The sequence below is a fragment of the Cherax quadricarinatus genome, chromosome 5, assembly GCF_038502225.1.
Source record: "Cherax quadricarinatus isolate ZL_2023a chromosome 5, ASM3850222v1, whole genome shotgun sequence".
Taxonomy (NCBI): Eukaryota; Metazoa; Arthropoda; class Malacostraca; order Decapoda; family Parastacidae; genus Cherax; species Cherax quadricarinatus.
In genome coordinates this window covers 12873181-12900638 of record NC_091296.1, presented here as the reverse complement: position 1 = coordinate 12900638, position 27458 = coordinate 12873181, and the positions used below count along the sequence as shown (strand labels likewise).

Here is a 27458-nt window from a genome sequence, read left to right as displayed (position 1 = left end):
TGGGGTTATCCTAGGTAATTTACACATTGTAGCACATGTATGATAATTTTACTTACGTGTTTCTGCACCTAAATAAACCTGCATATAATTGTGCCACGATGCCATGGTGTCATACCCGACCAGAGGCACCAACAATGTGCAGTCCATTTGAAAGCTCTTGTAGCAAGGAATAGGTAATAACAGCTGATTTTTTTATTCATCTAGTGGCTGCTGCCGTTACTATGGGTAGGTTGAACAAATATTTCGAGTTATCTTTTCAGGAACCATATTTACGGCCACAGTAACAAATGGACTAAGCCTGTTGCAAGATTCATAATTAACCAGCAAGACTGGTCTTAATTTACCCCCCCCCCCCCATCTGTTTTTCAGGTCGCCCGAAGCCGCCCCCGCCCCCTAGGAAGGTCTCCCTGGAGGGGAGTCAAGCAGGTGATATCTACTCCCTCCTAGCTGACCTAGGCCATACATCTGCACGCCCACTCCAACTCCAGCACACTCCCACCACCACAGAAACTCCCTCACGGCCACAACGCCCACCCCCACCCACACGCACGCCCAGCAACCCCGGTACCAAGCCTGGACCTCCCAGACCAGATCCACCCAAGTTAACCAAGGACTCCGTCTATGCCAACCTTGGTGAGTAGCTTGTATTTTTGCTAATGGAGAGCAGGAATGGGGAGGCAGTTTTTTTGTAATGGGTCTTAGGTGAAAAGGGTTGCGTTTGTTTGAAAGGTGCACAGGAACGAAGAGGACAACTTGCGTTGTTAATGGTGTGCCAGTTAAAAGAGGTTGCTGCTTGTGTTTGTCAAGGGAGAAGGGTTATTTGTGTTGAATGGAGGAAATTGTTTATCAATTAAACAAGAGTAGTCCCCCAAAGAGGTACCTTAAAGTGATAGCCTGTATTTTTTCCCCCCATCAAAATTTCATTTGTAGCTTGAAAATGCCTCATCTGATCAGTTTCAAATTTCCAACACTGGTGATTTAAGAGCATTTGAAGAAACTACAGTAGGACACCAGTCACACCCACTATTGACATGTACCCACGAGTAAATTTTATATAGACCATTCCTGATTTTTGTTTCCAGGGAGAGCCTTGTTCTGATAAGCGAGAGCCTCATTCTGATAGTTTCCAGGGAAAGCCTCGTTCTGATTGGCTTCAGTTCAAACCTTCAACACACTGGTGTATCCTTCTTTGAATAAAGATAGGGTTGATATTGGGGGGTGTAGATGTCTCCTTGCCACCCTCATTTTTAAAATGATGTAGTATTTTTTCTACAAAATATCTTGCGTATGCCTTTTCTGATTGGCTTTAATCTTTTAATAGCTGATGTATCTCATGGAGGGGATGACACTTTCGGAGTTTCAGCTGTGTTGGTGCGAATTTGCTAAATACGAACTTTGATTTATTGATTCTATGCAATAATGCATCATCTAATGAGCTTCAAACATATAGCTTTTTGAAGAATAAAAAGGCACAATACTATGCCTTTGTTTGAAAAGCTGACATAGGTGGGAATATGGGTGGGTGTTTGGGTAAGAAATATTATTCTGATAGCTTTTTATGTAGTAAAAAAAATGTTTGTGGTTGCAGTGGTCGATTCACAGTCCCGGGTATGTAAGTAAGTAAGTAAGGTAAAGTAAAGTAAGTACTATTAGAAGGGGATGGAAGGGTGGAGAGGACAGTGTATGCATGTCAAACTTCAAAGAGTGTAACAGTTTTTGGTAAGAGCTTTATCATGAAATAGGGTGAGGGTGAAAGAAGGGGCAAAAGAAGCTAAAAAAAAAAAATGGATTTAGCATAGATGCAAGTGCAGATGGGTGGGTGGGTGAATAAATGAGTGTCTACACGTAACTCATCCCATGTGCAACTGTTTGACCTCTTGATGCTACATTTCAGGAGATGTCCGGGCTCCCATCACACCCCGTAAGCCAGGGAGAACAGCCAGCATCAGAGGAGAGGATGACCGAGAGAAGAGACGGGCCCCACAGCCTCCGCAGTTGCAAGTATGATTATTGAAGCGAATACTTTGGGTAGTTTTATTGTTGGGTTGGATTGATATTTGAGTGGGATTGGTAGTGTAAGAGTTGCACCTGCCTAATATGGGTCAGTAGGCTTACTATAGTGGGTTACATGTATTTACTTTTTCTCAGGTTAGCTAAAATCAAGACTCGCAAAATCGTAATGACACGATTGCAAACAAACCATACCACAGGCGGGGATAGAACCCACGATCAGGGTCTCAAAACTCCAGACCATCACGTTAGCCACTGGGCCAGCTAGCCACAATAAGATTCATCCAACTAAGTATATTTCTACACCATAGGAAGGTTAGCATAGGCACCACTGTGACCACAAATGCAAGTTTTTACAGACAAATCTCCAGCTAGCGTGGCCGCGACGAATTCAGACTTTGCTGATCCCTAGTTTCATTGAGCCATCAGGAATAATGATAGTAGGGCTCTGCTTTAAGGCATTTCGCCTTAGTGTTCTGCTAATATGGACATTTCAAATTATGACCAAAAAAACTCTACATGGCTCCCCCCACCTGACTTTCTAATACGGTCACCTACATTTTTCATATAGAAAATTAATCTCTGAATCTCATGAGATATGTTTGTATGTCACTCACAACATTTCAGTGTTTATTTCTATTTGGACTCTTTATACAGGCATTCAGTTTATATATTTCCTCTTAATATTGCACTGATAGTAACATAACTTGTGTATTTGTCAGTAATTTGTTGGAAAAATGCTCCAGTTCATTGAGTCATTTGAACTGTGATGTCTTGATGCTTCTGACAAGACAGCTATTTCATGAATGATGGTGAATGCATTTCCTTTGATGGGTCTCCTTACCTTGGTGGAGATGACCAGTGTGGTGTAAAAACAAAATAGTGCCAGTACTATCAAGAAAAGTGTTTGGGGGACCTAACAAAGATAATGTCCAGTGTGTTTGTAAAATTAGATTCAGGGAAGTAGATCAGTTATTCTATCAGATACTATTTGTGGAGTGACTGACTTTTATGTGGCAGCCTGGTGTGCAGGAACCAGGTCAGCAGACAGTACAGAGGCTAAACAGACACCAAAAGCAGGACAGCACAAGCAGCAGTTGCAGTAGCATCAGCAGTTCCAGAGTAGTCAAGGGTCCAGCACCAGCTAGGCCTCATCAGCCGCACCTCATATATAATGATTATGAGACACTCGAGCGAGATGACATAACTGCTCTCAACGTGAGTGATGGCTGCTCCATTGATGCTTTAAAAATGCTTTGAATTTTAGTATTTACAGTGTGCACAGTAATGTATTTGTAAATTGTAGGTATTTTTTTTTTTTTTTTGTTATATTTAGCTTGCCATATTTCCCAACATGTAAGGTGCTCTTTCCCAAAAAATATCTCAAAAAAAAGTCATCCTGTGCCTTATAGCACAGTATATTAAAGGTCAGGAACAAGGGTAGGCTTTGGCTTGCTGCCAAGTGGTGGTTTCAGTGCTGCAGTACCTGTAAACTAAACCCCTAACACCCACCTCCCTAAAAAACTGTTTCCTAGATTACTTTAGTAAGCAAACCAGCTTCAGTATTTGTAAATAATTTTTAGAGCTGTCTGGTGATGGGCTATGCAAAGTCCTACCAGCAAAGTCCCACAACAAGCTATGCAAAATCCTATCAGCAAAGTCCCATAGTGGGCTATGCAAAGTCATAACAGCTAAGTCCAACAATGGGCTATGCAAAGTCCCAGCTGTATAGCCCTTGTGGCTTAGCGCTTCTTTTTGATTATAATAATAATAATATGCAAAGTCCCACCAGCTTCTGCTATGCTCTATGTATAAGCAGCCAGTTACTGGCTTACTATCATTTTGAAGCAAGTGATTCATTTTGCTTGTTTATCTCAGAATGTGCCTGCCAAAATTGGGGGGGCACCTTATATGCTAGTGTGCTTTATATTCCAGAAAGTATGGTACTGTACTTGTTACCTAGCTCTGTAGATTAATATTAACATAGTTTCACTGAACAACTTTAGTGTTTGCTATTAGTGTAGATATAAATTGTACGTATATTAAAAAATTAAGAGTCCTTTTGCATTATCTAGTTTTGACACCTTACTCTTAATCTCTCTCTTTCTGTGTTCTCTAGCTTGGCAGACGTCATTATTTTTCTTTATTGACATTATATACATTTTTGTTAGTCAGTTTTGTTCAGTCTTTGTATCACTGCTTTACTGGGCCTTTTAAAGCTAAATTGACATATCCTTAACCTCTTGATTCTGTCTTAACCCATAGAGGTTTATAGCAATTATTTTTTAATATAAGAATTTTGCTCTTGATTTAAAAAGTCACTTTCTCCTCTTGCCCATCAATCTTCCATAATGTTCTTAGTAGACAGTGATGTAGGCAAAGTTATTCCACTGCTGTGCTTCTCATGCTAGATCTTCCTTGTAATGTTTCACATGCTACAAGATGGCAACTCTTCTGTCTTTCTGCACTGTAGAAATGAATACTATGGCCTGTACACTCTATTAGAATAATTGCCTAATCAATACTAACTGCACACTGATGCCTGGCAGTATGGTAGAAGGTTGCAGTCCGTGTCTCCTGTTCTTTACGACGCTCCTCTCCAGGTACGACCCAAATCGCCTGAAGATATTCACACACCAGATGGATATATTATTCCAGCACAGCTTCCCTCATTTGCTGTGGTGAGAAGTGATTCTAAGTAATATTCTCATACAATATTTGTACAAATCGCATGATGTATTTGTCACTCACAAAAATATAGCATGCAGTGAGACTTCAAACTCTGCTCATTTGTATAAGGCAACAGTGTAGACCCACCAGTGTGTCATGTTACAGATATCCCCCCTTAACTGCCTTATGGATCTTCCCCTCCTTAACGGTCATTAAACCTCTCGAGATGGCTATGGAAAATCACAGATTTTTCATAGCTTATACCAGAATAAAGTGGAACCTTGGTTTTTTGTTTGTCCTGATTTTCGATGCCCTTTTTCGTCAAAATATCGTCGCAGTTTTCGTTTGTCACCTTCATTTTCGTCCGCTGTAAGAAACATGTCCACGCCCACATAAAGTATTCCACACACGCATTCTGAGTCAGTCTGGCTGTTACTTGTCAAGTGAACATTACCTTGTTTGTTCATACGAAACATTTTGTAATACTGTAATTGTTTTTTGTACTTGTTTATTGAGTGCAACTGCTAAATAAGCCACCATAGGGCCAAAGAAAGTTCCGAGTGCCAGCCCTTTGATAAAGAAGATGAGAAACACGATAGAATTCAAGAAAGAACTCGTAGAATGAGTTACAAAGTTTTCTGGAGAAATATCACTACCACCCTCTACAAATGTAGAGGGTGGTAGTGATGGCAAACAATCGAAGATGTTGAGAAGTCGTTGTTGGTGTGGATCTGCGAAAAACAGTCAGCGAGAGATAGTGTTGTGGAGGTGATAATTTGCAAAAAGACAAGGCAGTTGCATGCGGATCTCGTAAAGAATATGCCAACAAGAGTCTTTAATAAAGCTAAAACTGATTTAAATGTTCTTTTATCCATTAAAATTAGTGCTTTCTATTTATTTCTCATTGTTTTCTGTGTGTAAAACTATAGTTATTCTCTATAAAATGTATTTTTTGCTAGCATTTTTCGGTGTCTGGAACAGATTAATTGGATTTACATTATTTCTTATGGGAAATATTGCTTTAGTTTTCGTCGAGTTTGGTTTTTGTCAGAGACTCTGGAACGAATTAAAAACGAAAACCGAGGTTCCACTATAGTTTATTAGTATACATGCAAAGCAGAAGTCAAATGTCTACATATGGTGGAATTCTGTTTTGTATGGTATGGCTTAAAAGAATGACAGCTGTTTTAACAGCCATCTTTTCAGAAATAGTTTATATTCCAAGGGAATGGGATTTGATACTTGTCACCAAAATTAGAATCTGTGACCATATCCCTCAAGGAAGGATCCTTGACTTTAGTGACAGTCTCTGGATTCAAGCAATTGGGCCTTCCCTTCCCTTGGATTGAATCTGTTTGCACATTTTCCCAGGCATTGTATGGCCCCTCTGGGTTTAGCACACTCCCCCTCCCCCATAAATGTAATACACCACCAGGTAATCAGGTTTAGGTGCTAGTTCGGCAGGTGTCACATTTGCATCGTATGTATAGGTGGGAATTAACCAACCTAAAATTCTGTGTTTAATGTGGCCCTGACTCAATTATACAAAGTGAAATAAAGCAGAACGATAATGCTGTAGTAGTTAATGTTGAACTGGATGATTTGGATAACATTCAGCATGGACAAGACCTACTATATAATGTTTGGGAAAAAAGCTTAAAATGCTCAACTAAATATGAAGATAATTAAGTCGCATAAGCCCTCATAAAGGGCTAATGCATGTGGAACTATTATTATAATTATAATGAAAAAGAAGATGTGGAACTATTAACAGAATATAAACTAATAATGCTGGAATTACTGAAAAGCCGTAACGGCTTGACAGCTCCTGGAGAGTGAAACGTTGCCACAATAAAATGTCACATTAGTTGCACTTGTGTCTTTTTACCTAACAGAATGTAGACTATTTTGTGTTGTAGTGCCCGAAAAGTGAATCAACTCATGTTTTAGTATATATTTTAAAATACTAAATGTTAATTTTTTTCATCTGTAGATAACACAGATAGCTGTAGGAGCATCCACCTGTAACGTGGTATCTTTGTGTAACACTGAAGATGTTTACCGGACACCCAGGCGAGGCTATCAGGTGAGTTAGAGTAAGTTTGTGTCATGAGAAAACTGGCTCTTAAATACCAGGTGAGTCACCATAAGATTAAGACCCATGTTAGGTGTGTTTTTTTTTCTTGGCAGTTACCAACATGCTAAATATCCCAATGTCATCCACTGTAATAATGACTACACAATTCATGTTTGTAACATTTAGTGTTCATTTATATACTCTTCAAAGAGGTTGATATATATGCATAATATTCCCCAAAATACACTAATTGTAATACTATTGTATTTTGGTACCTCGCTTTTATAAATCTTATCATAAAATTCCTGATTACCTAACTTTTGTAATAACGTGAATTAATTAGCATTAGAATGTACCACTCCATAACCTGTCTCAGTATAGTCAGTAAGAATTAGGATTAGTCTTCCCAAAATGCCTAGGCATGCTAGTGGCTTTGTACTTTATATTTTGTAATATATAAACCTCACATTGTAAACTTTACAAAGAAATAAAAATTTTGAATTTTTGAATGTGTGTAGAGCTGGCATGAAATTTCTTGGAGAATGTGTAAAATAATGGTTAGCCAATTTAGTTTTGGAGGTGGGAAGTAACAGTGCCTGCTTTTTGGAGAAGTGGGGATATTGTATTTTGGAGGGTCATTTGTAAGTGAATGCTGTTAGGAAGAGGTGTATTACCTGGAGAGAGTTCCGGGGGTCAACGCCCCAGCGGCCCGGTCTGTGACCAGGCCTCCTGGTGGATCAGAGCCTGATCAACCAGGCTGTTGCTGCTGGCTGCACGCAAACCAACGTACGAGCCACAGCCCGGCTGATCCGGAACTGACTTTAGGTGCTTGTCCAGTGCCAGCTTGAAGACTGCCAGGGGTCTGTTGGTAATCCCCCTTATGTGTGCTGGGAGGCAGTTGAACAGTCTCGGGCCCCTGACACTTATTGTATGGTCTCTTAACGTGCGAGTGACCCCTGCTTTTCATTGGGGGGATGGTGCATCGTCTGTCAAGTCTTTTGCTTTCGTAGTGAGTGATTTTCGTGTGCAAGTTCGGTACTAGTCCCTCTAGGATTTTCCAGGTGTATATAATCATGTATCTCTCCCTCCTGCGTTCCAGGGAATACAGGTTTAGGAACCTCAAGCACTCCCAATAATTGAGGTGTTTTATCTCCGTTATGCGCGCCGTGAAAGTTCTCTGTACATTTTCTAGGTCGGCAATTTCACCTGCCTTGAAAGGTGCTGTTAGTGTGCAGCAATATTCCAGCCTAGATAGAACAAGTGACCTGAAGAGTGTCATCATGGGCTTGGCCTCCCTAGTTTTGAAGGTTCTCATTATCCATCCTGTCATTTTTCTAGCAGATGCGATTGATACAATGTTATGGTCCTTGAAGGTGAGATCCTCCGACATGATCACTCCCAGGTCTTTGACGTTGGTGTTTCGCTCTATTTTGTGGCCAGAATTTGTTTTGTAGGCTTCAGAGATGGTAAAAATATGAAGTGAGAGTGGTTACATTTACTGTTTGTTGATGATACAGTATACAGTACTTTTGGGAGATTCAGAGATAATCTTCCCTTAGCTTGGGAGGCTGCAAAAGTGCTGAGTCCGTCTCATGATTAGCAGACGAAGGGTCAAGCCTCCAGCACTCTGTGCTGAATGACCCACAAAAGTTCAGCTCAACACATAATAATGGCAGTTCAGATGACGTGCTATGTCTGCACCCTTTTGACTAGACAACTATTGCACGAGTGGTAGTGAATATTTCCACTCTTTCAGGAGTCATCCTGCCTCGGTGGGTAATGGCTGGTATTAAATTTTTTTTTAATTCATACTACACTTGAGTAATGAAATAATTAAGGGATGTAGATTGGACAAACTTGACTATGAAGGATGAAAACTAATATCAAAGTTCTCAATGTATGAATTTTACAACAGAAAGCACACATTCAGTATACTGTACAGTAGTTCCCCCAAATTCGTGGAGGTTACATTCCAAGGCCACCTGCGAATTTGGAAAAACCACAAATTCTGGACGCAGTTAAAAAAAATGCCTATTTTTATAGTTTAAACCCCAAATATGCCCCCAAAACACTTTAATTTCAAACTTAGCTTCATACATCACCCTTAAAAAAAAAAGTTAAGATAAACACGTATACAGATTTCCATTTGTTCCTCACATTAGCATCTTTCATTATTGCAGACTGAAGAAATAACCTCTGCCCTGTCTTCACGTCAGGAGAAGATGGGTCGTCTGAGTGTTCGACGTGCTTCAGCAATGACACACCGGAGTCTGGAGGACCAATACGGTGCTGTGATCTCAGCAAACCTTGAGGCACTCTCCAACATGTTAGATCAAGTAAGTATGACTTCTTAGCTTTTAACGTGCCTAATGCTTTTATTATTGAGATTATCATAGATCAGTGCTTTTTGATGTTTATAAAAAGCATAGAATATTTCTAATATCTGACATTATTTAATTTTATATTTAATGAAATCCATTCTGGATATATAACCCACATTTTATATTTCAGTTGTGCAATAACTGGTTCCCTCCGGCGTATGAGGAAGTGCATTCTGGAGTCTCGCAATGGGAAGATGTCACTATAGATGATGACATAATTGTAGGAGCTGGCCATAGACTTTTTTATGTTGGAGAAGCATGTGGCCAAGAAGTTATTCTGATGCTAACACCTGAGACGAAAGTAGAGGCTCATCATCTGTTAACCCCTATGCCTCTTGCTACGTTTAAGGATGAGCTTCCCAGTCACCTGCTTTCGCACAAATATATTACAAGAGGAAAGTCAACACTTGGTAAGAAACATTTTGAAATCAAGATGTTCAAAATTGATCTTAACCCTTTCAGGGTCCAGAGGCCAAATTTCAAAGTGTGCACCAGTGTCCAAGAATTTTCAAAAAATAATTTTGTTATTTTTTCTTATGAAATGGTAGAGAATCTTTTTCTGAAGGTAATAAAACAAAAAGTACGAAATTTGATGGAAAATTGACGAAATTATGCTCTTACGAATTTTGATGTGTCAGCGATATTTACGAATCGGCGATTTTGCCGACTTTGACTTCCATTTTAGGCCAATTACATTATTCCAGTCAACCAAATTCTTAGCTATTTCACTAGTATTACTTCTATTCTATCGATTGAGCACAAGAATTCGCCAAGTCGACTGTTTCAACTACAAAATAGTGACTGGAAATTGGTAATTTGGCCAATTTAATGCAAAGTTCAAAATACTCCAATTTCAAAATAGGGTCCAGAATAAACAATGCAGGCATTTCTGGCACTAAACTAACATTTCCTCTGTTCATTAGTTACGTTTTCAGGCTTTACAAATGAATTCCATTTTGATTTTTTATGCGCATAATGAATTTTTATTCAGACCAAAAAATAGATTTACTGTTATGCAATATTGTAATAATTGTATAAATAATATCACCACATTTGTGAATGTATATTAGACCCTCCAGCAGGCGTGTATTAGACGTTTGAGGTCATTTGTTTACTCTTGAACATCAGCAAAAATTTAACATTTCCGCTACTTTGAGCTCAGTTTCAAGTCATTTCCAGTACTAAAACCAATCAAAATCATCTCTATTTCTGTAACATATCTTCCATTGTATCAAATGAGACCAAGAAATCGCAAATACAACTACAAAAAACATACGAAAAAACACTGCAAAGTCTCTGTTTTAATCGAAAATTACGGTCTCGGTTTTTTCTCATTATGCACTGTGCTGCAGGATTTGTTTTATGTGGTGCACACATACCACATAGATGTATTCTCTCATATCTAGGCCAAAATTTACCGCTCACAGCTTATCAGAATGAGCCGAGCTCATGACTTTAGATCTACGGTTTGGACCCTCAACGTAAAGCTGTAGATCTGCGGCACGGACCCTCAGAGGGTTAATACAAGTATCCACTGTAGGTTATTGCATTATATTATTCCTCTGATAATTTCAATCAATGCTTAAAGGATTGCATCTTTCAGGTACAGTATGGGTCATGCCACCTCTAAGTTTAACAACTTTAAGGAGCTTAGCAGAAGAAGATTTTCCACAATTATCACATGTTCCAGTAGAGTGGGAACGCAGCACTTGTCTCCTCCTCCTTCAGTTAGTCACTGGCCTAAAGCAGCTGCAAGCACAAGGTGTTGAAGAAACTTGTATTGATTTGACACTTGTTGTTCGTGGAAGCCAAGGAAAGGGGCATGATTGTGATCCTAGATTAATACTCGTACCTCCCACAGAGACTGGTAAGGAACCATCCAGTGGCCAGTTCAAGTTTTAACTCTGACATTGCTATTTATATATTGTGTATTATTGTTTTTACTTTTATATTTATGGAGAAGTGCTAAAACCCTGAGGGTTACACAGCATCTAGGGGGTTGGGAATCAAAGAGGTTTGATCTGAGGAAGGGGAGGGTAGCTTCAAATCCTTGGATTATGTAAGAGGGTAGCTCCAATTACTTGGATCAAGAGCCCTTCACTAGCATCAAGGCACCCCCCATCCCCTCCCCATGAAGTTTACCAATAGTATGCATGTACAGGAAAAAATATTATTTAATTTGCATCATAAATGTTGGTTCAAATTTACATACATGAAATGCCTTATTCATGTTAATTGCCAAGTCTTAATGTAAATCTAGACTGATACTGTGTCTTAGAAAGTTTAAATCTTTCCTTAAATATTCTCCAATTATTACTAGCAGTTTTTTATAATTCTAAAGCCCAGAAATATTGTTTTACACAAAAATAATCAGGCAGTACTTGTCATCTTGGTATTGCAATAATGTGGGGGAGGTGCATGAGGCATTATATAGAATGAAAGGGGTAAAGCAGCTGAAACTGATAGGATCATGACAGAAATGTTAAAAGCAGGGGAAGATAGTGCTGAAGTGGTTGGTATTTTTGTTTAATGTATGAAAGAGGGAAAGGTACCTATGGATTGGCAGAGAATGTGTATAATTCCTTTATATAAAGGGAAGGGAGAACAAAAGAGATTGTTAAAATTATAGGGGAATAAGTTTACTGAGTATACCAGGTAAAGTGTATGGTAGAGTTGTTATTGAAAGAATTAGAGGTAAGATAGAGAGCAGGATTGCAGATGAGCAAGGAGGCTTTACAATGGTTAGGGAATGTGTAGATCAGGTGTTTACCTTGAAGCATATATGTGAACAGTATTTAGGTAAAGGTAGGGAAGTTTTCATTGCATTTATGGATTTAGAAAAGGCATGAAAATGGGAAGTGCAATGCCTGCACTTTAAAAGAGGGGTTAAGGATATTGGCAATTTGGAGGGATGTCTAAACTGTCGCATCTGAGTGCTTCTGCAAAGACAGTGATTATGTATGAGTGATGGTGAAAGTGTTGAATGATGATAAAAGTTTTTTCTTTCTTTTTGGGTTTTTCTTTCTGTTTAGGTCACCCTGCCTTGGTGGGAAACGGCCGTGTTAAAAAAAAAAAAACTCATTGTAAAGAGACTTTTAGTTGGTGTTTCAATTCAAACATTTGAATTTATTTACCAGAAGCCAAGCCCATAAGTCATTCAGCATTGTCATATCCAATGACTTGTTAATGTATATAATGACATGGTACAGAAAAAAATTTTCATGGAAAACAAATGGAAATTTTACTTATTCTAATACAGACAGCTCCTGGACACAATTCCCAAAACTGATAAGTCTCATTTCTTTTTGGTTTTGCTTTACAGGTTCTCCTCTCATGTCTCTGTGTCAGTGTGCTGCAGCAGTAACATTGCTGCTTATGGGTGTGGATGATCCTTCAGAACATGCCAAAGATGGCAACTTCATAATTCCAGCAGCAGTGCCTTCACAACGAGCTTTTAACATTCTCTTGCGGTTGCTTCATCAAGAAAAAGCTGGGTCACTTACACAGGTAAGACTTATTAATTGTGAGTTGTCAAACATTACGTACACAAAGCCAAAAATATAGATATTACTGTATTTATAAACTACAGCGTAATGAATTACCTAAATGAGCCACTGGGATGCTACAATGCCTTTCTTTAATGTAAGAGTGGCTCTGGGGTATAGAGGTGGGAAGTACAGTGCCTGCACTTTAAAGGAGGGGTTTGGGATATTTGCTGTTTGGAGTGACATCTGAACTGTCATATCTGCATGTCTTTACAAAGACTGATTATGTATAAATGATGGTAGTTGTGTTGAATGATAGTGAAAGTTTCATTTTTTGGATCACCCTGCTTCAGTGGGATACAGCCAGTGTGTTGAAATATAAAAATATGAAATAAATATATATATATATATCTTCTTTCTTTCAACGTACCAGCCGTATCCCACTGAGGTGGGGTGGCCCAAAAGAAAAAACTGAAGTTTCTCCTTTTAAATTTAGTAATATATACAGGAGAAGGGGTTACTAGCCCCTTGCTCCCGGCATTTTAGTCGCCTCTTACGACACGCATGGCTTACAGAGGAAGAATTCTGTTCCACTTCCCCATGGAGATAAGAGGAAATAAACAAGAACAAGAATTAGAAAGAAAATAGAAGAAAACCCAGAGGGGTGTGTATATATATGCTTGTACACGTATGTGTAGTGTGACCTAAGTGTAAGTAGAAGTAGCAAGACTTACCTGTAATCTTGCATATTTATGAGACAGACAAAAGACACCAGCAATCCTACCATCATGTAAAACAATTACAGGCTTTTGTTTTACACTCACTTGGCAGGACGGTAGTACCTCCCTGGGTGGTTGCTGTCTACCAATCTACTACCTACCATAATAAAATTTATATATTTATATATATATATTCTTCTTTCTTTCAACACACCGGCCGTATCCCACCGAGGCGGGGTGGCCCAAAAGGAAAAACGAAAGTTTCTCCTTTTACATTTAGTAATATATACAGGAGAAGAGGTTACTAGCCCCTTGCTCCCGGCATTTTAGTTGCCTCTTACAACACGCATGGCTTACGGAGGAAGAATTCTGTTCCACTTCCCCATGGAGATAAGAGGAAATAAACAAGAATAAGAACTAGAAAGAAAATAGAAGAAAACCCAGAGGGGTGTGTATATATGTGCTTGTACATGTATGTGTAGTGTGACCTAAGTGTAAGTAGAAGTAGCAAGACGTACCTGAAATCTTGCATGTTCATGAGACAGAAAAAAGGACACCAGCAATCCTACCATCATGTAAAACAATTACAGGCTTTCGTTTTACACTCACTTGGCAGGACGGTAGTACCTCCCTGGGCGGTTGCTGTCTACCAACCTACTACCTAGGATATATATATATATATATATATATATATATATATATTTGTGATAGCAACAAGACTGCATAATTTATGAAAATGCTGGCTGACCAGTAAATCTTCTTTCAACAAACTGGGTGTACCCCACTGAACTGACCGGTAAATGTCATAGATTAACTGTCTGGAAAAAAATAAAGTGAATCCTATTTCAACCAGAAATTTAGATCTGTTGGTGTACACTGCTGTAAAATGAGCATGTGAGTGAAAGTGTCCGAGAGACTCAGAGAGCCCAAGTTTGTAGTGAACATGCAAACTTTTGGGGCATGGGAGGGGGAAGGAACAAATCTGAATTACTGGAACTTTCCAGTTATTACAGAAATATATTCACGAGGTGCTAAACTCACAGGGGGTCATACAGTTCTTGGAGGAGCGGTAGGAAATTGAGTTCGTTCCAAGGAGGGAAAGGGCAGGTCCAATGCCATGGATTAGAAGCTCTTCCCTATCATGAAGGAACCTTCCTTGGGATGGAACTCCCAGGGACAAAAGGGAAAAGTATGGTACAGGATGAACATAAAAGGTTTTTGTTTTAATTTTATTTACAAAGAACTAGGACCATTTGGTTAATTCAGTGCTTTAAACACACTGATGCAATCAAATTTTTTACATTCCCCAATCCATATTTGTAAGTGTCAACAAATTTTTATATTATAATTATAATCAAACCAAGCTCTAAACTAACAAGGGTCATACAGTGCTGCAGGGTAGGGTGTGCTAAAGGTTTAATATGCTTGATCAGACACTAGTGAAGGTGGAGAGTATAAGAGGTGGAGTTAGTAAGGGCAGTGTGAAGTGCTCAAGGAAGTATAATTAAAGTTTAGGCAATAAATCTGTTGCTGTCAAAGAGGGAGTGAAGATATAAAGTAAGGGTGGTGGTGGTGATGACATGCGGTAAATCCTGCATGCTCGCTGGTAGACAGGACAGCCGAATAGAATATGGCAATCTGAAATTGGTACCTGACAATTTTCAGAGTGGAACTGGCCGCCTCTCCATGGGATACCCATGAGCGAGATGTAAGTGCCCAATGCAAAGACGGGCAAGCGTAGTCTCCCAGCTACGACTTTGATGATATGAAGACCGGAATCCTAAACACACCTTGATGAAATATAATTTATGTATCAGCTCGGGCCGACAGTTGTGAAGGTGGCTTGAGATTACAGCAAAATAATCTTGAGAATCAGATACCCCTATATGAAACGTCAAGGTTATGAAACACTGACTGTGCCACAGAGTCTACCTGCTCACTGCCCTGAACATCCACATGACCCAGTAGAAAATGATTTGTGTTTTTACTATAAATGTGGCACAACCAAAGTTGTATATGAAGAACTAGAGTATGAGGTGAATTAAATATTTCCCACAAGAAATGATGTAAATCCAATTAATCCATTTCAGACACCCAAAAATATTAACAAAAAATACATTTATAGAGAATAAATATAGTGTTGCATCTCTTCAGTGGTTAATTCTTCCCTGTGGTCATCCACCAACTCTTCCACATCCTGGCCACTCTCATCCAACGCCATGGACTTCCCCAAAGCCTCAGTCGATTCCACAACAGGCATAGGGTTGTCAAGTTTACACTAACTTGAGTTAGTAATAGAACTAGGCATTAAAAAACACAATAAAAGGTAAAATACACAGTACATTCATCAGTTACCTTAAAATATTTGTAGTCTTAATGTAGGACGAGAGGTGAGTAGTACAGTGGACCTTCGGTTAACACCTGGATCGGATAACGCCTCGGTTTGGCATGAAAAAATTTGCTCGGATAACACCTAAAATCTCATATAGGAGCTTTCGTCCCGAACGTGTTGGCACGGCGGCCTGAGCAGGCCCAGCCACTCACCCCGTGTACCAGCCAGTATGCCGTTGTTTACAAAGCCCTTGAGGACGATTCCGCGTGTACATGCGATATATTTTGTATTATTCCATTGTTTTTGGTGCTTGTAACTGCTAAATAAGCCACCATGGGCCCCAAGAAAGCTTCTAGTGCCAACCCTATGGTAAAGAATGTGAGAAACACATAATTTAAGAAAAAGTTTGTAGAAAAATAAGAAAGTGGTGGTGGTAGAGGGTAGTAGTGATGGGTGGTGGTAGTGATGGTGGTAGAGGGTGGTAGCAATGGTGGTAGAGGATGGTAGTGATGGTGGTGGTAGAGGGTGCTAGTGGTTGTGATGGTGTTATGGTATGATAAGGCACAGTGAGGCTGCCAGTTTTGACAAAAAAGCAGCTGAAAAAATGTGCAGGACTTTAAGGGGTACATAGAGGCTAAAAAATTAAAACCCCACTAGTGTTCAGTTGTGACAAAATAGGCCTGTTTAGGAAGAAAATGCCAAACAGGACCTACATTACTCAGGAGGAAAAGGCACTCCCAGGACACAAGCCAGAAAAGGACTTCTTACCTGAAGTCTTTATAGAAGGGGATTTCCCTTCCAAACAGTAGAACATCTTCATCCTCTGCCTTCCTCCCATCTCATCACTCATCAACAAGTCCACAATAAAGGTAAGCGTGATGTTATTATTGTTTAATTTGTCATGTATCATTGTTTTCTGTGTAGGGAAATGTATATTTCATGTAAAAAAAATTATTTTGTTTAACCCTTTTAGGGTTTTGGCCGTACTAATACGGCTTACGACCCAGGGTTTTTGACGTACTAGTACGCCTATATTCTAGCGCCCTCAAATCTAGTGGGAGAAAGCTGGTAGGCCTGTATATGAAAGAATGGGTCTATGTGGTCAGTGTGCACAGTATAAAAAAATCCTGCAGCACACAGTGCATAATGAGAAAAAAAACTTTGACCATTTTTTTGGGGGGGGAATAAAACAGCGACTTTGCACTGTATTTTCGTATGGTATTTATTGTTGTATTCTAGTTTTCTTGGTCTCATTTTATAGAATGGAAGATATATTACAGAAATTGAGATGATTTTGACTGGTTTTACAATGAAAAGTATCTTGAAATTGAGCTCAAAGTAGCAGAAATGTTCGATTTTTACCAAAGTTCAAAAGTAAACAAATCATGCCAAGCGTCCAATACACGTCAACTGGTGAGTCTAATATTCTTTTGCAAGTGCACCAATATTATTTATACCAATTTTTACACTAATGCAGTACTCTGCATAAAAGTAAATCTTCTATTTTTTTTGTGAGAATAAAAATTCAAAGTGGAAAGCAAAAGAATGTAAGAGGGGCCTTGAGACGTGACTAATGAACAGAGGATATGTCATTTTAGTGCCAGGAATGTCTTTCTTGTTTATTATGGACCCTATTCGGAAATTGACATCTTTTGAAATTTGTGTGAAATTGGCAAAATTGCTAAATTCTGACCACTGTACTGGATAGTTGAAATTGATAAATGGGTGGTTTCTTGCACTCATTCGATAGAAAAAATGGAGTTCTAGCGAAATATTCATGTTTTTTGTCAACCAGTACAGTGGAATTGGCCGAAAATGGGCCTCAAATTGGGCAAAATCACCGATGTGTAAACATCGCCGAGACCGCTAACTTCGCGAGAGTATAATTCCGTAAGTTTTCCATCAAATTTCAAACTTTTGGTGTCATTATGATCGGGAAAAGATTCCCTATCTTTACATAAGAGAATTTTTTTTTTTTTTTTTTTTTTTTTTTTGAAATTTGGCCGACCCTGAGAACGAGTCTTGGAGAGGGCCTGTCGACCCTCAAAGGGTTAATACTTTCGGGTATCTGGAACGGATTACTTGGATTTCCATTATTTCTTATGGGGAAAATTAATTCAGTTAAAGGCTAGCTCTCTGGAATGGATTAAAGGCGTCAACCGAGGGTCCACTGTACTTATTTGTAGGAAGTCAGGTGTAGGTAGCCGGTAAATGTAGGTATGTAGTCTGCCTGGGCTACATAGCTACACAATATTTAATACAGCCGAGAGCCATATTATTACCATCGACATATCGTGTTCACCGAGTTTAATCGTTTCTAACAACTACCTTTAGACGCCATCATAAACAAAGAGTGAAGTAATGAATAATTCATGCTGAGAATTGTAAACAAAAGCGTTTATGTATTAAGAAGGTGACTGGGTCAATGCAGAGTCATACACGTTTTCTCTGGTGCTGGACCAGAGAAAACGTAATGTTTTCCGTCCACCTGAATACCACCCCTCCATAGCATATAAACATTGCATGTTCATATGCTGTATAATGTGTTTCTTATATAATTTTGAAGAAAATACACCTGCCATCCGACTTACGACCGAGTTCGGTTCCGAGAAACCGGTCGTAAGTCGAACCTTACTACTGAATATCAACAAAACATTTTTGTAATGACTTATTTTATTGTTTTATTTTGGTATTTCATGTTTCACTTTACTTTTTTATGCTGTTAGTACTGTATTTTATACTGTAAGGTTTAGGATAAACACAGTGTACAACACAAATAGTTGTTTATTTCCCAGAAATTTGGCATAAAAAACACGGTTGTAAGTCAAGTGGTCGTAAGTCGAGCAGGTCGTAAGTCGGATGGTAGGTGTATAGATGGATTAATGAAAAATGTCTATATTAACGTAAAATAAGACTTTTAATGTGCCCAAGAGTATTATGTACAGTGGACCCTCGACATTCAATACTAATCCGTTCCTGAGAGCTATCGAATGTCGAAAATATCGAAAGTCGAACTAATTTTCCCCATAAGAAATAATGGAAATCAAATTAATCCGTGCAAGACACCCAAAAGTATGAAAAAACAAAATTTACCACATGAAATATTAAGTTTAATGCAATAGAATAATTACAATAACAACAATAACAATAGATTAATAACAATAGAATAATTGACACTTACCTTTAATGAAGATCTGGTGATGATTGATGGGATGGGAGGAGGGGAGTGTGTTGATGGTGTTAGTGTTTAGAAGGGGAATCCCCTTCCATTAGGACTTGAGGTAGCAAGTCCTTTTCCGGGGTTACTTCCCTTCTTTTAATGCCACTAGGACCAGCTTGAGAGTCACTGGACTTCTGTCGCACAACATATCTGTCCATAGAGGCCTGTACCTCTCGTTCCTTTATGACTTCCTAAAGTGGTTCACAACATTGTCAGTGTAATAGTCACCAGCACGGCTTGCAATAGCTGTGTTAGGGTGATTGTCATCAAAAAAGGTTTGCACTTTAAGCCACATTGCACACATTTCCTTAATCTTTGAAGTAGGCAACTTCTTCAATTTCTCTATCCCCTCCTCCGAAGCAGTTTCCTCAGGTCTGGCCTCTTGCTGTTGAAGATGATCTAGCAGCTCATCAGTGGTTAATTCTTCATTGTCCTCCTCCACCATCTCTTCCACATCCTCCCCACTAACCTCCAAACCCAAGGACTTCCCCAATGCGACAATGGATTCCTCAACTGGCATAGGATTCTCAGGGTTAGCCTCAAACCCTTCAAAATCCCTTTTGTCTACACATTCTGGCCACAGTTTTTTCCAAGCAGAGTTCAAGGTCCTCTTAGTCACTTCCTCCTGCAAAAGGTGCAACAAAGTTGCACATTTTGCAACTACAGCTTCCTTGATTGCAGTTTTCCTGCTCACTATAGTAGAGATGGTTGATTGGGGTTTACTATACAACCTGGCCAGCTCCGACACACGCACTCCACTTTCGTACTTTGCAATTATCTCTTTCTTCATTTCAATAGTCATTAGTGCCTTTTTTCTCAAAGGCTTGGCACTAGAAGCTTTCTTGGGGCCCATGGTGACTTATTTTGCAGAAACAAGCACCAAACACAGTGATAATATGGATTGTACCGAATGTATCCTTAGATGCACGCACACTGGCTGGCTTGTAAACACTGGCACACACGGGGCAGTTCAGGCCACACGTGGACACGTCTCATACGAATCGTATTGAATGTCAGGTTTTCCATTGAATGTCGAGGCAAAATTTTTGCGTTAAAATGCATCGAATGTCGGATTTATTGAATGTCGATGCCATCGAATGTCGGGGGTCCACTGTATTAGTATTATTACTAATACATTGTTACTAGAGGGACACTCTTAGTGATTTTAATGTGTACCTGCACGAAAACCAAGGTGACAAACGAAAACGGACAATATTTTGACAAAAAAAAGTCGCCAGAAACCAAATTCAATGAAAACCAGGGTAAATGAAAACCAAGGTTCCGCTGTACTAAAAAATTATAGATTTTGCCACCAAAGTGGCTAATTTATTGTGCACCCCATATCCATTCTGTGGACGGTAGTGCAAGAGCATGGGATACACAAAAGGCCTAGGAACTAGGCCCCGAAAGGTTTAACAGGAGTACATCTGGATTTATATCTACAGTTCACTTGTCTGTTAAAAGATATCTGGTATCCTGTTTTCATTAATAAAATATCTTGACACGTCACGTAAGTTATTCTACTGTCTATCTCTGCATTCCTCAATAAGTGGACAGTTAAGCACACAGCGTCCAAGATAGTGACCATAGAACTGGCCACATACTTTGCATTTGGTTTGAAAGGAGTCTGAAAGTATCGCAGATGTTGAAGTATGCCTGGATGCAGTACATATAATTGCCATGAGAATTGCATAATTTCAGCTGTGAAAATGCCAGTCGAGTCTAATGACCTCGCACAACACTGTCCGGGAACACTACCACAAACCCAACACTGTTTGAGGATTTAGAACCATCACTGCAAACTGCAGCGGCATGAGGAGACCAGAAGCAGTTAAGAAAAAGGGATAGAGAAGCATCTGTAGGTATTTGAGCTTTCACGAATAGCAATGGAGAAGAACAAACTTGATCTGTCGGAACTTCCACAGGGAAAGAGTAAAGTTAGACGTTAGATAAATGTTCAATGGGGCAATTGAAGAGAAGCCAAGAGCGAGTGAATACAAAGAGAAAAGGGATGGAGTAAACAAGGGCGGCGATCAAATAATAGACCTGACTCATGAAATCGTAGTGAAACAATTGCAAACAAACCATACCACGGGTGGGGCTTGAACCCGCAGTCAGTCATAAAACTCCAGACCGATGCGTTATCCACTGGGCCATCCGTTACCATCCTGTATGTAAAAGGATTGTGAAAATCACAAGAGTAGACAAAATATTGGAGGCAGTGGGCATCACCCCAATCATTCAGAGATGGAGCATTTGCCTCTGCACATAGGTTCTCAGCAGGGAAGGGACAAGTATGGGCCAACAGGCCTCCTGCAGTGTTCCTCCTTTCTTATGTTCTAAAAAGCATCTAGAGACAAATTCAGTCGCTGATGATGAATGGGGATCAGATTTAGAAAGAGTTGTGGGAGAGGCCGCAGAATATATCCGGTCACCATAATCTAGTTTCAATAAAATTAGGGCTGAATTAAATTGAAAAAAAGCTGAATGATCCCCCCCCCCCCCCCAGAAAGATGAGCAAAGGAATGTCTAGCGAAAGTGATCTGGTGCATTTTAGTTCAGTGGTACCCCAAGTTTCAAACTTGATCCATTCCAGGAGCTAGTTCTGAAGTCAAAATGTTTGAAACTCGAAGCAGTATTTCCTATAAAAAATAATGTAAATCCAATTAGTTCCTGCTGTCAGGAGGCATGACAAAATAGTACTTCAATATGACACTATCTATGGCATATTTATCTCTCACAATTTATCTAATATGACATAAACAATATAAATAACATAAAAACCTGATATACACTCTAGAATGAATAAAATATGTATGTCATACGTATGTGGTGGCGGGGGAGGACGCAGTCACGGGCATTCTTGCTCCAGCTATGAAAACGTTTTCCCATTCTTTCCTCCTTCAGACGTGTTAGTATAAGAGAAAACTGTAATGCCAACTGCATTAGATCACGTCTTTTGTAAGAAAACCATAATGTAGAAATGAAATGGTGTACGTACACCATTTACATACCTTGCAGAAGATAAGTTTTAAACTCCACAACTTGCGCCTGTGGTAGCATGCAGGAACACGTTAAAATCATTAAGAGTTATTAGTCATGATGCCATTTTTTAATAATAATAATAATAATAATCACTTTGAGGTGCATTAAGTGTATAAAATGTTAATATGAACATTTTGCTTAATCCATCTATGATATTTTTTCAAAATTATATAATAAACACGCTACATAGCATAAACGTATAACTTAACATAAATATGAGATTTTTTCCAGTCAGCTTGACGAAGTGAACAAAAGCCATTTGTGTCCAGGCTGGTATCAACAACTGGTTTGTTAACAAAACTTGCAAACATGGGGGTTACATACCTACCACACTTTGATACCTACCTACCTTACTATTCACCTTGCACCCTATATTAAGACCATTAAGGTTACTAATATTTTAAGGTAAGAAATGAGTGTACTGTATATACATTCTATTGCTCTGGGGCACTTTAAATGCCTACTATATAATGTGTGGGGTGGGGTGGCCAGATGGGGGCTACATACTTTCCACACTTTGATACTTACCTTACTATTCACCTTGCACCCTATATTAAGACCATTAAGGTAGAAATTGTAGAATAATGGTTTCTCTAATTTTGTTAAAGGTAATTTTGGAAATATTCAAATACTTTCGGAGTTATGTGGGAGTAAAGGGCAGATTTTTTGCAGTATTCCAGGAACTAAAAAAAAATTTTTTTTTTTTTATATAAAGATACGTTATTTAGAGAAAAGGCGTTGCCTAAAATTAGTTTAAGCATTGCTCTCTCGGCACCAAGTGTCCAAACAACCTTACGATGTCCCATATAGGAATGATTTTTGAGACAAGGACATTTTTCAGAAAATCAGTCTTTTTCAGTCTTTTCTCAGTTGTCGTTTGAGGTATATTTTTGATAAATATTTTCAAGAATGAGTGAAAACACTTTGTCTTGTGCACCAAAACTGGAGGAAATCGGACGGTAAACAAAAAAGCTACATTTTTTTGCCGGAGGCACTCCTTAAGGTTACAATGAATGTACCATATATGCATTTTATCACTCTAGTACACTTTTAAATGCCTAGATATAATGTAATGCTCACTCAAGAAACTAAGCCAGACTGATAGGTCTGATACGCAGTTTGAAACACGGGGCACGTTTGATACTCCAGACAAAAATTGGTGTGAAAAAAGCGGTTGAAACTCGAAGCGTTCGATAGTCAATGCTTTTGAAACTTAGGGTTCCACTGTACCAGAAAATTTAAGCCCATTAGTAGTGGCACAGTGGAAAACAAGGTCGATAGCATTTTGGAGAGAGGCTGCTACGAGGTGGCAGTTAGTGCCTGCACGGGCTATAGCAAATTCATCAGCATAAAGTGATGACCAAATATTAGATGGAAGATCAGAGGCCAGATCATTAATAGCTAGTAGAAAAAGAGTGGTGCTAAAGACATTCCTGGGAAACACCTTCACCCTGTATATAGTTGGGGGAAAGCAGATTATCAGCCTGACAAATTTTTATAAGATTGGAAATATCCTCACCATTTATGGTAAGTGGCATGCCTTCCAGAGAGGTCCCTAAACCTAGGCACATAATACTCAAAACCTGTCACAGCATGAAGGTAACCTAGTATTGGTGGACAGTAAAGTGGGGGAAAAAATCGAGATGTTACTTTAAAGATTAAATGGATGCAATAATTGGCAGAGATGCATCATTAGTATTAACATGTAATTATTCTGTATGTGGAGGGATCACAAAGGTCATGAAATATCTCTTCAGTTGTACAAAGATGAAAAAATCTAATAGCCAGAGTTATTGATGAATGGGATGAAGTTTATCAAGAGTAGGTAGCTTTTTTCTTGGGGGAGGGGGGTGATAGTGCTTAACTTCATAATAAGAATAGAAACAGGCTGTAAAATGTATTTGATCTCTCTAATTTAGCTTACACTACTATTGGAAAACTAAACTTGTAGAGGTCCAATTATTATTATTATTATAATCAAGGGGGAAGCGCTAAACCCGGAGGATTATACAGCGCCTGGGGGGGGGGATGTGGAAGGCATTCAGGCTTAATTCGGGGAACTGGAGCACAGATCCAATTCTCTAAATCAAGAGCCCCTCACCAACATCAAGGAACCTTCCTTGAGGGGTGTAGAGGTCCAAAAACACCTGGATAACAGGAGGAAATCCGGTTTAATGTAAAAGAATAGGTATAATCCCTTGGTACCCCTCACCAACATTAAGGTACTTCAAAAAAAAAAAATGAGTTAATGTATAATAGTTACAGCCGACTAAGACTTAACTTTTAGGGAAGGTGAGATTTGCATGACATTTGTCAATCAAAGCTAAGGCTAAGAAAATTGACTGTTTTGGGATGGGGTGATAGGGTTATAGCAAGTTGTTTAACTTAATGTCATAAACTGCTGGGCACTTGTATATACTATTGAATTTACAGGTCAAGTGTGTACTGGAAGTCCTTCTGTTTGGTCCTGACAGCTCTGGATGTGATGCTAAAGAAGGTGAAGAAGTTGAAGCAGCATTACAACGATGGCTAGACTTGGAGAGAGCAACTGTCCTTCACACATTAATCCGGGGACCCTTAGTCTCCTCAGTGCTCACAAAGTTCCATCTTCTCTTTCTTGTTAGAACTAATTCTAGAATTCTTAGGGAAACTTTGAAACTTTTGAGAGACCCAGAGGTTACTACATTTTAATTTTTTCATACCTTGGTTTTGTAATTCATTTAATGTGATGCTCCTGATACTTGGGAATGTTAAGTCAAGTTTTGATGTTTCTGGTATTGGAGGATGGCTACCTCAAATATAGCTTTTTCTATTATATTCACTAGGGAATATAAAGAGATAAATTAGTCTGGCAGGTAACATTACAATATCTGGGGGTAAAGAACTAAATCCACAGGGGTCACATAGCCCCTTGGAATATGGGAGACAATCAGGTTTGATCTAAGGCAGAGAGGGAGGACAGGTTTATTGCACAAGGATCCCCTCACCAGCATATACTTTTACTAGTGAAAAAGTTTTGCTCATGGATAAGTAAGTTGATATATTAAGTCCTTGGTACAGTATATTACATTACTGCACTAAGCTGCTGCTACACAAGTAAATGCAAGAATTTTAGTCTTGCAGTCCAGGTTAGCACATTCTTTTCCTTCATGTTATGGTGCAACTATTTTATTTAGAAATATATACTGTAAACAAATTCTGGCATATTAATAGAACTAACATGGTATGTAAATACTAGAGAACACTTCAAGGGAATGCATTATATCATCCAGTGGCTTCCCAGTATTATACATTAGTAGAAATATAATACCTTGCAGAAATATAGCTGCTAGGTAACAGCCATTATTAGTTTATGCAAGTAGTGTCTATATTGCTCAAGTTTAAAAAAATGCAAAACAAGGTGATACATGGCACATTTTTAATCTTAAATTTGGCAAATTACCCCCACCCCAAATCCTTGTATGTACTTGCAATTTACTATATTTTCAGGAAAAACCATTGAATAAACAATCATTTTCCTCCCTTTAAGAATTGGTAGCCTTTCTGGCAAATCACTTCCTCAAAGGAAGATCTCTTAATCCAGTGAGGGCTTATGATCCCTTGGATGTTTAATAATAATGATCCCTTTGAATCAAACTATTGCCTCCCATTCTCACCAGTGCTGTAAGACACCTAGGGATTTAAAGCTTTTTTTTTTTAATTACGGAATTGCTAAACCTGTTGGTCATACGGTGCCTGGGAAATTGTTGGCATTCAGATTTGATCCATGGAAGGAGAGGCAAAGTCCAGTTTCTTGGATCAAGTGACCCTCATTGTCATGGACATCTTGGAGGAGGGATGAAGTACACTCCCAAGGAAATACTAAACCAACAGGGAGCAGTGCCAGGAGAGTGGGAGGTAATTAAGCTTGATTGAAGGGGACGAATAGCTCCTTGAATAATGTGTTCACCAGAATTGAAGGTACCACCAACTGAAGGGAAATTAATTATTGTAAAGTGCTATTGGGATGTCATACTACATAAAATAGGAGGGGTAGCTCAAGTTCCTTGGATCATAACTGGGGTTCCAATTCCACGCATCATGGCTCTCCAAGGACGTCCATAACTCCATTTCATTCTGGAGCTACAGCAAATGTTTTCTAACTAGTCCCTTAAACTTAGTTGAGGAATAGTCTGGAATATCTTTCACAGGAGAGCAACATTATAAAAGTTTATGTACTTGAATATTTTAGTCTTGCCAATGATAATGCTTGACAGTAAAAAATTAACAAGCAATGGTCTAGTTGACCATTTAAGCACTTAAGAGTACTATATTTATCTTAAGCCCTTCTAAATTTACTAGTGAAACTTTTGAACTAAAAAAAAAATTCTGCTTTATCACTCAAGATCCAGTTATAAAACAAACTTCCCACTTAAAAGCATCTTTCTTGCCATCATTAGATTAGGACATTTTGAGAACTGCTTAATTTAGTTCTTAAGAGGTTGCTTAGTTTGACAGGCTCAATTGTATTGTTCCTGAAGGAATCTTAATTTGTTAAGCTTTATGTACATATTGTAGATGAAATTTATTTTTTATGTACAGTACATTGTAAATATATCTATAATCTGTCACGATTCACAAACTATACAAGTCACCTGTATTTTCATTATGGTGCATTTTTATTTACTTTTATAAAACTGAAAACACTAACTTATGAAAGATCTAACCATATTGTTACTGGAATAAACTGGTTTCTGGATTTTTTTTTTAATACTCCTACAAATGTCAAATCACACCTTACATTGATTTCTATTGACACGTTAAACAGTTAGGTAATCTTTATTCTGTATTATATACCATTTTCATTCACTGTCAGACACGGCAACAGAATGGTATCTTGGTACAGAAAGTACTTTTGACAACTTTTTCAAGTGAGAAGGGATGGATTTGAGAGGGACAGGCTCTCAATGATGACCCTTCAACTAGTGAACTGAGTCTCGCCTACCGACAGTATACAGGTCTCCATACTGCTGCTTAAACTTCACACAGTTCCAATTATTATCAAAAAGCAGCGCTAAGCCACAAGGGCTATACAGCGCACAGTTCCAACCTATGGAGCAAAACACTTCCAGGCTGAGGGACTGACCACTTCAAAACTAAGTCTTCAAGGGTGATGGACTGATTACATCGTCTTCACATCTCTACTGCTTCTGCTAAACTAATGTATTCAACTGAAGAAGCCTGTGTAGGCGAAAAGTTTCGGAATAAATTATTATTATTATAATCAAAAAGAAGCGCTAAGCCACAAGGACTATACAGCGGTTTCGGAATACAGATACCTATCGGTTGCATGCGTCTTGCTTAACTTGCCAGTATTATATACCATTTTCATATTCGCCGATTTCTATTAAATGACGTTCTTACCCTAATATCTACTTTTAAAGTTCATTTATGCATAAGCAGTGCTATTTAAAGCTAACTTATAGGTACAGTAATTATTGGATTCAGAACTGAATAAGCACTTTAGTACCTTTAGTGAA

At 38.8% G+C, this 27458-nt stretch overlaps 1 protein-coding gene across 1 annotated transcript; it reads left to right on the top strand.

Moving 5' to 3' along the window:
* The first annotated feature begins 221 nt into the window (after positions 1–221).
* On the top strand, positions 222–26677 carry LOC128684859 (uncharacterized). Its single transcript, XM_070104501.1, has 10 exons — positions 222–225; positions 370–633; positions 1895–2001; positions 3031–3228; positions 6674–6766; positions 8938–9093; positions 9269–9548; positions 10742–11005; positions 12461–12645; positions 24373–26677. Exons 1-10 carry the CDS (start codon positions 222–224, stop codon positions 24628–24630), a joined length of 1809 nt encoding a protein of 602 aa, XP_069960602.1. The 3' UTR covers positions 24631–26677.
* The last annotated feature ends 781 nt before the right edge of the window (positions 26678–27458 follow it).

Bases quoted from the DNA above. Each gene is read 5' to 3' on its own strand.
- LOC128684859 (XM_070104501.1), top strand. The intron at 9,094-9,268 runs GTAAGTATGACT...TTTATATTTCAG, and splicing joins TCTCCAACATGTTAGATCAA to TTGTGCAATAACTGGTTCCC. The intron at 9,549-10,741 runs GTAAGAAACATT...TGCATCTTTCAG, and splicing joins AAGAGGAAAGTCAACACTTG to GTACAGTATGGGTCATGCCA.